Below are 14728 nucleotides of genomic sequence, written 5' to 3'. Positions count from 1 at the left end.
TTTCTTTTAAATTGTGCTGCTTCTCTAGCTATGTAATTGCTGTAGGCATTTGTGGAAACTGTCTCGGACCAAAGTTCTCTCAACGAACCTGATTTATTGAATGTGGCACTTCTAAAATAGTGCTGCAGCTGAAAGAGCATGACCATTGCTGGCTAAGAACGAGCTTAAAGTCAGAAAGACTTCAAAATGATTAGTCAAGTATTATTGGCCTAGAGAGGATTCTTTGCTAAGCATTGAGACATCTTAAGAGGCTCGATCCAGCTTAGGCACATTTTCTGTATGTACACTTCAGAGTTACAGTAGTTCCATAGTTAGCCTTGTTTCTGGCTGCTTAGTTGCTACATGCCTTTGTGTTTATTCTGCATAACTTTTTCCTTTGTCGTAAAGGAGAAATTATTTCATGTAATTGGCAAAGAAGTCTCAGCACTGCCAATTTGTGCTGCCCTTGGGTTAGGAGTGTTTAGAGTGATGAGACAGTGATTGCAGTAGATGAATGCCTGCAACACTACTTACTGTCCAGCATTTGATACTCACTACTTGTAAAAAGTAACTGACTGAAACTAGTGTTTTCCACAGATTGTAGGTTATGGTTTATAGTTCTGTCTTGGTAGTACAACAGATAGAATACAGGGGTTATTCCTGTGAAGACTTTATAATTTTGTATTTATACCATAGTTTGTTCTAGTTTTCAGTATTTGTTTTTAAACTGTGATTACATGGCTCAAAGGATTTGCAATGATTTATTATGGAGGCTTTCACCTTTAGATTAGTGGTTTACATCCAAGTGCAGGATCAGAAGAGTCCAGTTATTATCTGTGGGGGGCTGCATGAAATAAAGTGGCAGCCTCAGTCCATTTCTAGACAACAGGTGCTATATCCCAAGGCCACAACAAAAGTTGCAAATAAGGGGTTTGTAAAATATATATATAATTTCGTTTTGCAGATCCAGTTTAGGATTTAGACACATAACAAAATACAGACAAGCCTGCATATTTTAAGTCTTAGTTTGAGTTCTTCTCAGACCTTAGCTTTCAGGATATAGCTGAAGTTTGATTATTACTATACTTTTTGAAACACCCACATTTTCCTAATAAAATAATTTTATCTGATATATAGAAAAATCATTCTGGGATGCTATTTGTGGTCCAATGTGTGCTATAATTTATGGTTTAAATCATGTAGAATAGGATTCACATTTGCACTGCTTTTAAGCGTAAAGTTGTTTAAATCAATGAACACAGATTACATGCTAGCAGTTCTTTCATCATTGTTACGCATTACTCTAAAAAACAAATATATTGATATTTATTGTTTTTGAAATCAGTGTGTTCTAGGGCAATGGCTTCCAAAACCCCAGTTGGATTCATTGGGCTGGGTAACATGGGAAATCCAATGGCAAAAAACCTGGTAAAACATGGATATCCAGTTATTGCATATGATGTGTTCCCAGAAGCTTGCAAAGAATTTCAAGACTTGGGTGCTCAGGTATAGTAATAAACTTCCTTTATTCCAACAATAACTGTATGTGTTGAATGGTTCTTGCATGCAATGCAATTAAATAATCTGGTTTTTTTTCTTGGTTAAGATCACAATCGGAACTGAAACAATGTAGTGAATACAATCTGAATCTGGGAGGTTTCACATGGAGCAAAGACATGATTCTACCCTCAGTAATTTTCATGCTGATAGTCAGAATTGCTACCTTGTTGGACTTCTCTAGCTGTTTTTTTTTTTTCCCCTTTTTTATGAGAGTAGGTTCTTTCACCTCCTTCTTTCTCCTGCTTCCTCCTCCCCCAGGTCTAGATGGCTAGTGGGCTGCTTTTCATCTGGTTCCTACTTTGACCTTTTCAGGTTAAATGTTTCCTGCTGGCATAGCTGTAAGGGTTATAGGGACATATGAGCTTTCCTGCTGCTTCAAGGTGCAGTCCTCAGGGGCAGGGGAAAAATCTAATTAAGTGCTTATTCTCTTGGAGGTGAGGAAGGTTATGGTGAGAGAAGAGGAAGGAATGAAAAGGAAAAAGGAGGGAAGGAAATTGATCACATTAAGGAGGTTTACCTTCCTGCCATATACCCTGCAAAATTTTGGCCCTGTTCCAGTCAGTGCTATTGCTTTTGTTGATCCGTTAATACACCCAGAAACCCATTCAGTCTCTCAGATGGTTGGGTCATTTCTAAGTGTCTGAAACATATTTGAATGTTTTTGACATACTTCAAAGCTATAGCAGTTTGGATAGTTGTGAGTGGATGGATAGGTGCATAAAACACTGAAACAGAAGAATGTACTCAAGTGAGGAGAAACTAATGCAAAAATAATACTGTGATGTGACAATGTAGAGGATAGGAGGGAGTTTTCCAGCAGTGGCAAGGAAATTGTACGTAGATCTGGATAGAGGAACTGTATGCCTTTAAAGTCTAACTGTTGGAGCTGATTGCAGCTGTTTTAAATAACGAGGTAATACCAAGATTCCTGAAAGATAAAATGATAAACCGTACCTGTTGATAATTAATTGCAGCTCCCCTTGAATAATTACAGAATCTTGGCCTTAAGTGGGAAAGTAAGCTTTTCAGCTTCTTTTCCTAGCTACTGTTTTTATTTTGTTAAAGCAGCTGAGACCCTCAGGCGTGAACTAGACCTGTCTTGAGTAAGAGGCTGGGCAAACGAAAAGGAAGTCTGTTTTGAACAGTTGGTTGTATTTTTAATCCATGTTCTGCAGTGGGATGTCTTTGCTGTGGCTGCCCATTTGGATAGCTCATTGCCATAGCAATAGAGTCCTTGGCATCCACTGCAAGGATTAACATGTGATATTAAAGGTGAACTGTAATAAAGCCAAAAGTATGTTTTAAGATCATAAATCACTAAGAGAATATGTGACTAGGCTTAAATACAAATAAAACACACTTAAAGAAAATATGTGAACATAACTTCCTCTTCTTGATCTATAGGTGTAAATCCTACCCCAACATTTTTTTCAGGACTTGGAAACTTGTGGGTCCAGAGGGCCTTGTAGAAACTGCTGTGGAAGGAACATTGGGCTCCAAGGGCTGCTTTCTCTTTGGTCTGGCTGGTAGGGTAAAACCGCCAGGAGTGTTACAGAGGTGAAAAGATGCCCCCCAGGAGACAGTAAATGTTGTCAAATGTCCATTGTTTAAAGTCAGTGCTACTAGCAAGTTATATGGAGGATGAGGGAACTTTGATCATAAGTCTGCATATTCTGTAATTCCACTTTCTTTAGCCTCTGAGGTAAAGAACTAGGAGGTAGTACATATCAGGAGGCAGCCACCTGCCTGCTGATGGTGAATAGTAAATGGAAAACTGGCTTACCAGGAGCATATGGAACCACTTGAGGTGAAACTTGGAGAAAGTTGCAAGGCTACAAACAAGAGAGAATACTAAACAGTGCTGTGAGCAAGTGGGCTGCCTCCACACTCTGCTGTTTTTCCTCTTCCTCATAGTTATGACTTTCTTACACAGTGGGGAGCATGTGTCATACAGTTACTTTGCTTCAGTTTACATATATTTGAATCTTATCTCAGATTTGGAAGTTTGAGAGTATTACTGAAGTCATCTGATGCATAAAGCAGCATAAAAATAGAGCTTTCCTCAGTGTATTCAGAAAGAATGCCATTTCAGGCAAGCAGAATTACTGACTTACCGTAAATATAAAGAAAAAAATAAGGAAGCATTTTGGAACAAATATAAGCAGATGCACATATTGAAGGGCATAAACCAATGACCAGTATGAAGAAGTCTCCCCTATCCAGTTTTATACTGCAAAAGTTCGCTTGAACTGGCAAGTATCAGAATGTGTGTGGAACTTGGGAGGCTGCTACTCTGAGCCAGGATGGTCTATGTTACTAATCAGCAATTAGTATTTGGTATGTTGTTTAAAGTTACACACATATTCTTAATGTTTTCAAATGCTTAGTGTTTCTTAATAGCTTTCAAAGCACTCAACTATTTCTGAGACAGGAAGTCCCAAATAAAAAAAAAATTGTATGTTGCTTGTTGAAATGGGTAGGTAGGTTTCCTCTGGGATTATTAATCGTATTTGCTAACAGTATCAAAAAGCTAAGAATGACAATTCCCACTTTAATTCACGCTTTTTTTTGCTACTTACTTCAAGGTAGCAAAATGATTTTCGTTTGTATGGTTGTGGAAGTACAGTCCCAGTCTGTGTACATTTTTAGTCTGATTTTCTTCATGTAAAAGACACGTGAGTATTTTGAAAGACATGGATAGAATAAATTAATTTCTGTGTAGATGACTACTGTACTATGTCTCCTATATATCTGTGTTGCTTAAGAACTGTTTAAATCTGTAACCATAAACCAGCTACATCCTGTCTACATAGCCAAGTGGAAATGTGAGGCTGATGTAGTTTTTAAGCTGTGTGCCCGATATAGTATGTTTTTCAAATTCTGGTTGAAAGATGAAAATGGGCCACAGAGTCTTCAGCTGATAACTTGCAAACCTCTAAGAATACTGGAGATAATAGTTTCAAATAAGAAGACGTATATAAATTCAGGTTCCAGTTACACACTTCCTCTCTCCTCCTCTAATAATATACATTGGGACTGAACTGAACCAGAGATACTAAGAACTAAAGACAAAGGTGTCATACTCCTATATAAAGAGCTAGGCTCTCTGGTCTCCAGGGAAGCAAGTCATAAAACTAAGTAATCAGATATAGAAGCTATTCTGCTTATAATTGCCTCATTTATTTCTCCTAACCTTTGTTCTTTAGACTAAGGTATGTTTCCTTTTATAACTGTGCGGGATACCAGATGTTTTGTGTAGTATTAATTTATTCTTTCAAAACAAAAACTGCATGTTTTTAAGTGCCATCTATGCTAGATTCTTTACTTTTCTGAGAGCTTTGTTCAGTGAATATATACAGAGTTCCCTTCTTTTACTTATAAGTCAAATAGAAATTAAGAAGCTTCTCATACTGTATCCCAGAAGTCCTTCAAGTTATTATTCAGCATTTCTTACAGATGTGTATATAACTTGCTTTCCTTGATACTGAGACCTTATAAGTGCATCGTATATGAAAAGGTAATATGTTTACATAAGGACCTTTAGTATCAAAACTGAAAAAAAGAGTAACAAATACCTGTAGTTATAAATCGATGGGGAATGGTGAAACAAGGTCATAAATTTGTTGATTTGTCTACATTATGGAAAGGAACTGAATTTTCAGGTAGCTGTTAAACTGCAATTTCTTTAACCCTAAAGCCATGTGATATGGAAATTCTAGTTTATTCACAATGAGTAAGAAGTGCATATAGAATTTTACATATAGTAAGAATAGTGCATATAGACATTTCTTAAAGTTTAAAAACCCAAGGCATATAGTATATATAGGGGAATAGATCATTGTAATATTAAGGTTACTCTTCATCATTCAGCAACAATAACTGGAAAATAATTGCTACAAATCCTATCCACAAACAAAATCTATTTTCTGCTCATCTTGCCTCCTATTTGGAACCTAATTCCTTTCAGTAAAACTACCTGAATGAGTGAAATCAGATTTAATCCTCGTGGGCTAAAGATAAAAAAATAAGCTACATTTTTTTGTTGCTGTTTTCCCTGAGCTATGAATGTATTAACAATGCATTTTTAAATAAATGAATTATTTAAAAGTAGTATTGGACAAAATGCCTTCTGGGTAAAACGCACTACTTTAGCTGTCAGTATTTCACTTGTTGTGTATGTCTCTTAAATACCATACAGCCTGCCTCTGAAAATGGGCTGGGGAGGGTAATATACCTTTAAAGTTAAGTATGCTTATCTAACAACCAATATGTAACAATATATTTTGAAAGTTGTTGAGATCTTTGGGTGAAGGATGCTTGAGATTATAATTTTCCTTTTTAAAAATGTCAACCATAATATTGTGAGAAATCTTAGTTAATTTATCTGAATTTTTTTTTATAAGGTGAGTCTCAGAGGTGCATTAAGTAATTTTTTCTTTTTTCCTCAGTCTTCCTCTTTTCCAATGCTGTATATAAGACAAGGAAAAAAGTGAGATTTTTGTGATCCCTCATGTAGTCCCTCCTTAAGAACATTGTACAGCAATATTTTGTATAGATGCATGGTTTATAGTGAATTGAAGATTCATGAATGAGTTGACGGGATTCAAGCATCCCTGTTGATGGATGTTCTGGAGGAGCTTACATGACAGGACATCCTTTTCAATTTTTTTTTTGTTTTTCTGTTACTGGATCCACTTAATCCACATTTCCATTGGGAGGGAAGTTTTTCCTGTGTTCTAATTTTTATCTAGCATAGTTGTGACCAATGACTTGTGAATACTAAAAACAAACTCAGCAAACATCTGACATCTCTTTTTCAGGAAGTGCAAGCTTACATATTTTTATTTTTTTTCTTTGAAAGGTAATGGATTCCCCAGCAGATGTAGCAGAAAGAGCAGACAGAATTATTACCATGCTGCCTTCTAGTCCCAATGCGAAAGAAGTTTACACAGGAGCAAATGGAATTCTAAAGTAAGAATTTTTTGTAGTTTGGAGAATTCCCACTCCTACTCAAGGATGTATTACATTGTTTGTCAAATGTTTGCTGTTGCTGTAAGTCTTGCTGTGCCTTCAGGGTACTTAACTTCATGTTCTCTGTTTTGTCACTATTAATATTTCTAATTACAAGCGCTCTCTGAAACTGTGCTAGCTTTTGAATGGCTTTTGGCTGAAGTCTTAATTTTATTTTCAGTAGAATAATAATTTACGTGAATTTGAGGCAACTTAACTGACTATTATGTAAATTCTCTGTTGTATGTTACTTTTACTGTAATGTAATCTGTTACACACAAGTATAACTAGAATATTTGCTGGCAACAATTATTTGCTCAAATACTTTTGCTTTAGCTTGAAATCCTATAAATGAAATGTTCAAAAAAGGTGCCATTGTGTCTCATGGTATTAAAATGCATTAACATAGAATAGCTGACAAGGTTTTATTGATTTCTACTCTTATTGTCTGTTTATTACACAAGAAAATATCTAGAGAGTTTGTTTAATGCGAAACAGTATTTTTTAACTTTTGCAGAGGAATTTCCAGTGAGCTTAAAATCCATAGTTTGCACAATTGTAATACTCAGAGTTTTTGGACTTGCCAAATTAGAAAATAAATAGTATTTAAAAGGCTCTTCTGGCCATGTGTGCAGTGCTCCTGGCAGACAGGCTAAGGCTACTCAATACCTCTGAGGATCATGTAGGATCTTACTGCTCTGCAGGTTAATAATGTAAAGGAAGAAACATACAGAAGGCAGAAGTACAGTAGATTGTCAAAACCTGATGTTGTCTTTTTTAGGTATTGATTGTAGGCAATATTAAGGTGCAGTGATAAGAAAATGAAATAGGGGAGAGGGATTTCTATTCTTCTTGAAATATAGGAAACAATAGTTGCTTCCTTCCTTTACTGTCCGTAGTTTAATTCCTCACAAAGTAGGACTGAGCAGATCTAAGTATCCATAGCTTAGGCCCTTCAGGGAAGAAGGGTAATTGGATCAGTCACACAAAGCTGGACAAACAGCTGCGGGAGAATTGTATCCAGGATGGCGGTGCTTTGAAGACCGATTGGCAGTACTTACTGATATAATACAGCCAGTTAATCTTTCGACTACCTACATGTGGAAAATCCTGTGGGGAACAGAGGATGTGGAAAGCAGTCCTGTGCTGCTGCAGTTTCTCAGCCTCCCTATGCAAGAGAAGGAAGCGTAATTTAACAGTAGTGGTTAATTGTCGCTCTGAGTGACCTGGTGACTGGTTTGACTCTGATCATTTTCTGAAGCATTTTAAGCTTCACTGAAGAAAACATTGATGCTCTGGAGTATTTAAGGGGTTAACTTAGTCACCCCGCTATGTTACCAAAGGGCCTTTGCCACCACTTCTTGTTCTGAACATAAGGGGAGATGATGTAGTACTGTATCTGCCACACTAGTTTTCATTTGCATATGTTCAAACTAACTGCAGCAGCTCATCCCTCCTGTGAAAAAGGACAAGGTCTGTGTTTGTGGCACTGTTTGAGTCGGAGCTACAGCGGGGTCCACAACTGTATGTATATATTGAGAGACTATTTCCATCAATCCAGGACATTTGGTGCAGTGAAACTCACTCTACTGCCAACAGCAAGCAAGGTGCAGCAAAGCTCTTAATCTGTCATGTGTAGCTTTAAATTACTTACCTTTTTATGACTGAAAAATTGTGTTTGATTTCATGGTGTTTACTGGTCCAGTGGACACGAAATCATGGTGCAATTGAATGGAAAGAGGGATAAAAATATAATCAATATTTTATTGTTGAGGGCATTAAAAGATTTTACTTTAATTGCATTTTTTAAACACGTATATGACTTTCTGTGTTCTACAGTTCGGGATACAATTCTGCATAAATTTACTAGCTGTCAGTGGGAAAACATTTTTCTCCGTGCTTTGCTTTAAATCTGCAGTGGGCTTTTGTGGTGTTAGTTATGATCTTTGTATAGAATAGATTGTAGCAATGATTAAAAGGATGCAATCAGGCTATTCTGGTAAGAGCGTAAGATACATTTTTTATATATATATATAAAGAAAATTGTATTGTTATAGATGAAATTTTAGGCTGTATCAACATTTAGTTCAGTTGCTTAGAATGCATCATAGATGATCTGTATGTGATATACTGTTCAAGCTTGCATAATGGCAGGGTTTCCTAGTGCATGCTTTTTGTGTAATTTTTATAATAGCGTTTAGGAAGAACGTCCTTTTTTGTGTTCAGGTTTTATTCTGGTTTAAGTCATTTGAAACTGTGCAGTATACATACTGAGCAGTATACACACTGAGCAGATCTTACTCAACAGAGTTTAAAACTTCATGTTTATTGGTGTACCAAAAAGTGTCTGTGTATTTATCATGCTGAGGAAAGCCAGTGCCATGATAATAGTTGCAGCTGTCTTATGCAACAAATACTTAATAATAATAATTAATCTTTATTTTAGGAAAGTGAAGAAAGGCTCATTGCTAATAGATTCCAGTACTATAGACCCTGCAGTTTCAAAAGAATTAGCCAAAGCAGTTGAAAAAATGGGAGCTGTTTTCATGGATGCCCCAGTTTCTGGAGGTAAGTCTTCCTTAATAGTTTACCTCATATTGGACATGTTGTCTCTTTGCAATCTCAGCCACCAGTTTGTACCCTTGTTGGTACAAGTTGCTTTGCTTTGCTGTATGTACGATATTCTTTCTTTTTTGTTCCATTACATTAAAGAAATGTATGTTATTTTAGAAATATTTTTAGGGTTTAGGGATATACTTTTGTGTTAGACCTGGAGAAACTGAGCTTTCACATGATATTGTACAGTGGTCCTTTTAATTTAACTTCTTTCATAAAGTTATATTTTTATGTGGGAATTCACATCTTTTCAGTCTCCATCCGTTTCTTTCTTTTAGGAAAAGACTGTTTGGTTACCATTAAGCAGTTCTGCTGCTTTTTCATTATTTCAGGAGAGAATGAAGTGGGGAGTAAAGGATTTCATTGTCAAGAAAAACCAGAGCTTTCCTCTGGCTTTATAACAGTTGAAGAACGTGGGTGATATTTGTCTATTCTTGAAGTTGCTAACTATTGATCTCTGAGTATTTGATCTCTTGTAAGAAATAATATAGACCAGGGAAGTTTTTTAGTTTTATGGAAAGAGGAGAGCAGAAGCATAAAATTAATGTTTTGAAAACAAAACCATAGCTGATTGTTACTGTCATTGAATTCTTCTCTAAAACCTCTAGAATTAGAAGGTGAGGAAAACCCATTTTGTGGGGGAAAATCTTGGGGTTTTTACAGTCCACTCTAAAAATTATTGTAAGTGGCATCGTGAGAATTCTTTATTTTCCTGTCTTTAATGAGGTAAATCAGATAATTATACCTGAAAGAGAATAAAAATGCAAAGAGTAGGAGAAAATTTGGTCTTAGAGAATTTGTAAAAGGTATGATGCACAAGCTCGAAAGAGCATAGTCTGAATTTCTGATCATGAAGATGAGTGTGGATGAGGAACCAGAACTAACCATCTTTTTCATTTTTAACTGAAAACTAAGGCAGGATTTGGCTACACACTAGAAGCCAAAATTTTCATCCAAATTCTAATGTGAACAGAAAACAAGAAGACACAGGTGGGCGATACTGAAGAATATAATGGGGAAGACAAGATTCTTGCTTCCCAGCTAAAATATTAGTCCTTGGTTTATAAAGTTAGATAACTTGTCAGCCTGGGAATAAAAAACACAGAAAAAAGTATGTTGTGGGTGGATTATATATCTATCTGATCCTTTTCTAAACACAGCATGGCCTTCTACTTATCAGTTGGGCAATTCTGACACCTTCTATGTGATTCTCTTCAATCTCTTTTCCCTAAACATGTTGTTTACCTGAGGCAATTATTTACCTTTTAGAAATGTCTCTAATTTGGTTTTTCTCTGTAAGTTTTTGCTTTAAGGCTGACTATGATATAACTACAAAGAAAGAAAGAAAGGTTTGATTCCAAAACAACCCTAGCTGTTTTGGGGATTTTGTTCTTGAGAAAATGGTAGTGCCGAGACTGGGTTAATGTGATAACATACAATTGACTAGTCTGAATACAAATGGCTTTTTTGGTGTTAGTGGTTTATCTGAATACAAATTATTTGGTGTTTAGTGTCAGTTGCAGACTGAGTGATATTCTGAAGGAGGAGTAAAGAATTGACACTTAGCTTTCTAGTACGTAATGTATTTGTGGATGCCAAGGAGCGCTCTGTACAAATCATGTTTAAAGCAGGCAGTTGCTAGAAATGTGAAGATGTTAAGTATGTTGGAAAAAACTTTAATGTTATGCTTTGTTCTTTCCATCTTTCGAGACCTAACATATCAAGTCTTTGGGGTATTTTTGTACATCCTGACTGCATTGTTGGCCTTCAGACAAAACGCTAAATGGAGAAGTATGCTCAGCTCTCTAGAAATTGGCAGGCGTTTTTCTGATGCTGTGCAATGCAATAGACTTGGCAGGAGTGTGAGGGAGGGCATTTGTGGGATGCAGGGAGGAGGAGGAGAAAGCAGCATGCAACAACAGTTCAGGCACCTTTACTTCTGTCTCTTTACTAGCTGTTACTGGCAGACAGTTCCACTTGTGGTTTTAGGTATTTGGGTGTTGCCACATGGATGTTAATGCTCATCTGCACTGTGAACAAGTTACTTCACAAGCTAAATAATATTTTTTAAATTGCTTGGTCTATAAACCTTATGGAGAAATAGTGGTGATTTTAATCCTATCCTCATGTTGCAAATGAAGTATCTTAAGGCCTAGCAATAGTGCCAGATTTTAGTGGCTTGTTTGCAGCCTTACCCCTGAAAGATTCTTTCACTTGATCTTTTTCAGATGGACCTGTGCGCCAATGTAGTAGTGGTGTCTTCTTCATATGATTGGCCTACAGCATTTACTTGCAGCTTACAGTCAGGACCCATTAAGTGGAAGTTGATGCACCAAGTTACTATAGTGTTATTTTGTATAACTGACTTTGGAAAATACTTCTCATCCCAGTAGTTCCATGCAGATTATGCTGCTAATGCTGTCTAGAAGTAGCAATCGCTTTACCCTGGGATTAGGATCTCTTGCAGGTCCACATAAGAAAGTTGTGTCACAGTTCCCAGTGCTGCCCTGATTTGTGAGCTCTTTGTGAGCATTTGACAAATGAGGAAACATCTTCAAAATCCATGTTTATTTAATATATATTTTTTTAAATCTAGAGGAGTAAATTTTTCCTTTTGCGAAGACTGGATTCTGCATCTTTGTATTTATAAAAGGCTTTTAAAGCACACATTATCACAGAAGCATATTTAAAACTGACTTCTCTTGGCACTGAAGACGCTACTGGTTAAGTAAGGGATCTAAATATAGCCTTTAAGAATTGTTTTGAGTTTGTCCTCCCATTGATTTCACTGAAAGTATGATACAGATTCTCACCTTGCAATCCAGAGCAAACTTTACTAGTAATTTCACTGATGCTGCTGTAACATTTCTCTTTTTAATTCAGTATACAAAATATGCATTGTCTGAAGTACCATGGGTGAAATGCTTTTTTTAAATTTCTGATGTGATGCTTTCTTCATTGTAAGCATTGTTAGTATTCAGATACTACCTTTTCAACTTTTTTTCCCTTCCACTGACTCTTGAAATTATACCAGCTCCCCTTCTGCTCAAATACGTGGTTCTTTAGATGCGATAATAAAACTTAGGTAGATGTTTCCCCTCGCTGCATACTTTAGCCAAGATAGTCGAAAATAAAAAAGTCAGATGCTAATTATTAATAACAGCTGTCATGTAGAGAACTGTAGTCATGCTAAAATGGTAATAAACAGTAGAATAAAATGTTGTTTTTTTTTGTAAGAACCATGGGTTGGAGCTGGTTAGAAAAGGTTGGAGTTTCTATTCCAGCTGTCATTTCAAGCTGTTTCATCTTTTAGTACTACTTCCATAAGCTCCAGCTAACCATTAAGTGATGGAAAGAGTATTAGTAGTAACACTGACAAATTGAGACTTCAACTCTCTGGTAAAGTAAAATGTGAGTCCTTGAAGGGTGAATTGCAGACTTCTTCCCTGTATGGCCAGATCTGTACTTAACATGGAGCAAAGAAAAAGAATGTTTAGAAATACTGTGGAGATCTTTTCTTTGGTTTCCTTTCAAAAAGTAGTATATTTAATGATTCCAGCTTTTCAAAGAAAAAAAAAAAAGAGGACACCTTCTCAAAACTGGAGAAGTGAATGTATTTCAATGGCATGATCAGATTGAAAGCAGAGATTAAATAGGCCAAACAGAATAATTGTTGAATGTGTTTCTCCTACTTGAACATTGAAGGTTTAGTGCAGGATCTTTTCCAAGGGAAGCAGAGGAGAGGGCCTTGCAGAAGAGTTAAGACTATGTCTGCGCACACTAATGCTTGCAAAGACATCTTTCAAATTATTTTAAGACTAGACTAAGTAATAAAAAATAGTAATGAGTGGTTTAAATGTTGCATCTCTTAGCTTGTAAGTTCTGTTGTAATAAGGAAACATCATCAATATGTTTTTCAGAATAAAGCTGGTTTAATAGACCTCTCTTGTTGGAGAGCCTTCATAGAGCTACTTTTAAACTGGCTTTCCTAGGTTGTGTCTGCTTTATTTCTTTCACTTTGTGCATTTTTAGAGAAATGCAATCTTACGACTTCGTGGGAGTTGAAGAGTTGTGTCCTGGTTGGTTGATTCAGTGTCTTTAATTTGAGAGATTATGTACTTTATTAATAAACAGAAGGCATGAAATAAGGAATCTCCTGTATTCAGTGGTATAGAGGTTTCGTTTGCTTTTGGCTTTTTGGTCTGCTGATGCAGTGATTGGAATATCTGTTAGGATCCTTGAAACACTGTCAAGATGAAGCAGGTTTATGAATTTAGAACTAATAATTCTGACCTGTCCCCCTCAATGGCAGGTGTTCTTGTTGGTGAGGAAAAGATCTAAAGACATAGCAATATTTGCTCCATTGTTATTTCTGGATTTATGCTTTTATGCTTTATTTCTAAAGCCTGAATGCAGGTACTTGTAATGACCACAATATTCGCTGTGGTCCTGGTACCGAGCATAGCATTTTCATCTCACTTCTTCTGCTCTTGCTCAGTCATTCCATGTCTTGTGTAATCTTTTCTTTCTTGACATGTTTCTTAATTTCTCTGTTTACTTTTTTGCTGAATGCAGCTGATCATATTTGTTTTTTGCAAAGTTTGTGACCTAGGGATGGTAGTAGAAATTATGATGTACAACCTTAATGTTAACGGTAGTACGAAAAATGTTATTGAGTTCTTCTGAAATTTAAGTGAGGGAAAAGTAATGCAGGAAGTAACTGATAACAAAAAAAAGGAAGAATCAGGTGAACTGATTTAAGGAAGCTGAAATGAGGACAAAGAAATACTTTGAAATCTGAGATGCTTAAAAAGCTTCTGATTCCTAATAACCTGTGTTTTAAACTATTTAACAATACTTATGTTTGTCAAAATAAAGCTAGTTTAATAGACCTCTTTTGTTGGAGAGAAGATGGAAAGGAATGAAGATCTTGAAAATGTTACACTTTGGCAAAATGTGTATTTTGACACTGGGGAGGGAGGACGTATAAACCCTGTGCAGAAATTACAATGTTGGCAGCAGCTGCTGTTGCAGAAGGGTTAGATAGTACATTTACTGATGTGCTGACTTTGCGAGGGTATTTGTCTTCTGTGAGTCTGTTATGCTTTTTATTTTATTTTCTGGAGAATGCAAAAGGTAGCAGAAGGCAAGGAAGAAGAAACAGATTTGTTGACAGTATCATCTAAAAATCTTCACTGGGGTGGAGACAATTATCCTACAATGACTGAAAGGATGAAATGACTGATTTTTTTAAAAGTATAATGTATATTTTGGCTATAAATTTGTGTGTAGTCTGGCCAACTAGTGACCGTTTTTTTGGGAAACATATCTGTCTCCATTTATTCAAAGGTGTAAAGATGAGTTATTCAAGCTGGCCCAATGGGATATAACCAGGAATAATAGGCTGGAAATTATTAAGGAAAGAAAAATGCATGCTGTGTCTACCAGGAAAAACTTCCTAACGACATTCTTCATACACTGTGAAATAATTTTCCAAAGGAGGTGGTTGAAGCCAAGTATCTCGACTTTCAACTGTACTGGGCAAAGTGCTAGGAACTATTCT

The 14728-nt window shown here is 36.2% G+C and overlaps 1 protein-coding gene across 1 annotated transcript in view; it reads left to right on the top strand.

Moving 5' to 3' along the window:
• The first annotated feature begins 1329 nt into the window (after positions 1-1329).
• Positions 1330-14728, top strand: part of HIBADH (3-hydroxyisobutyrate dehydrogenase) — a 76818-nt gene continuing 63419 nt past the window's right edge. The window contains exons 1-3 of the mRNA XM_009694750.1: positions 1330-1485; positions 6401-6510; positions 8996-9117. Of these exons, the coding sequence (XP_009693052.1) occupies positions 1339-1485; positions 6401-6510; positions 8996-9117 (379 nt within the window). The 5' untranslated portion in view covers positions 1330-1338. The remainder of the gene's footprint in view (positions 1486-6400; positions 6511-8995; positions 9118-14728) is intronic.

Source organism: Cariama cristata, unplaced genomic scaffold (genome assembly GCF_000690535.1).
Source record: "Cariama cristata isolate BGI_N322 unplaced genomic scaffold, ASM69053v1 scaffold17942, whole genome shotgun sequence".
NCBI classification, from domain to species: Eukaryota; Metazoa; Chordata; class Aves; order Cariamiformes; family Cariamidae; genus Cariama; species Cariama cristata.
This window is presented reverse-complemented; position numbering and strand designations above follow the sequence as displayed.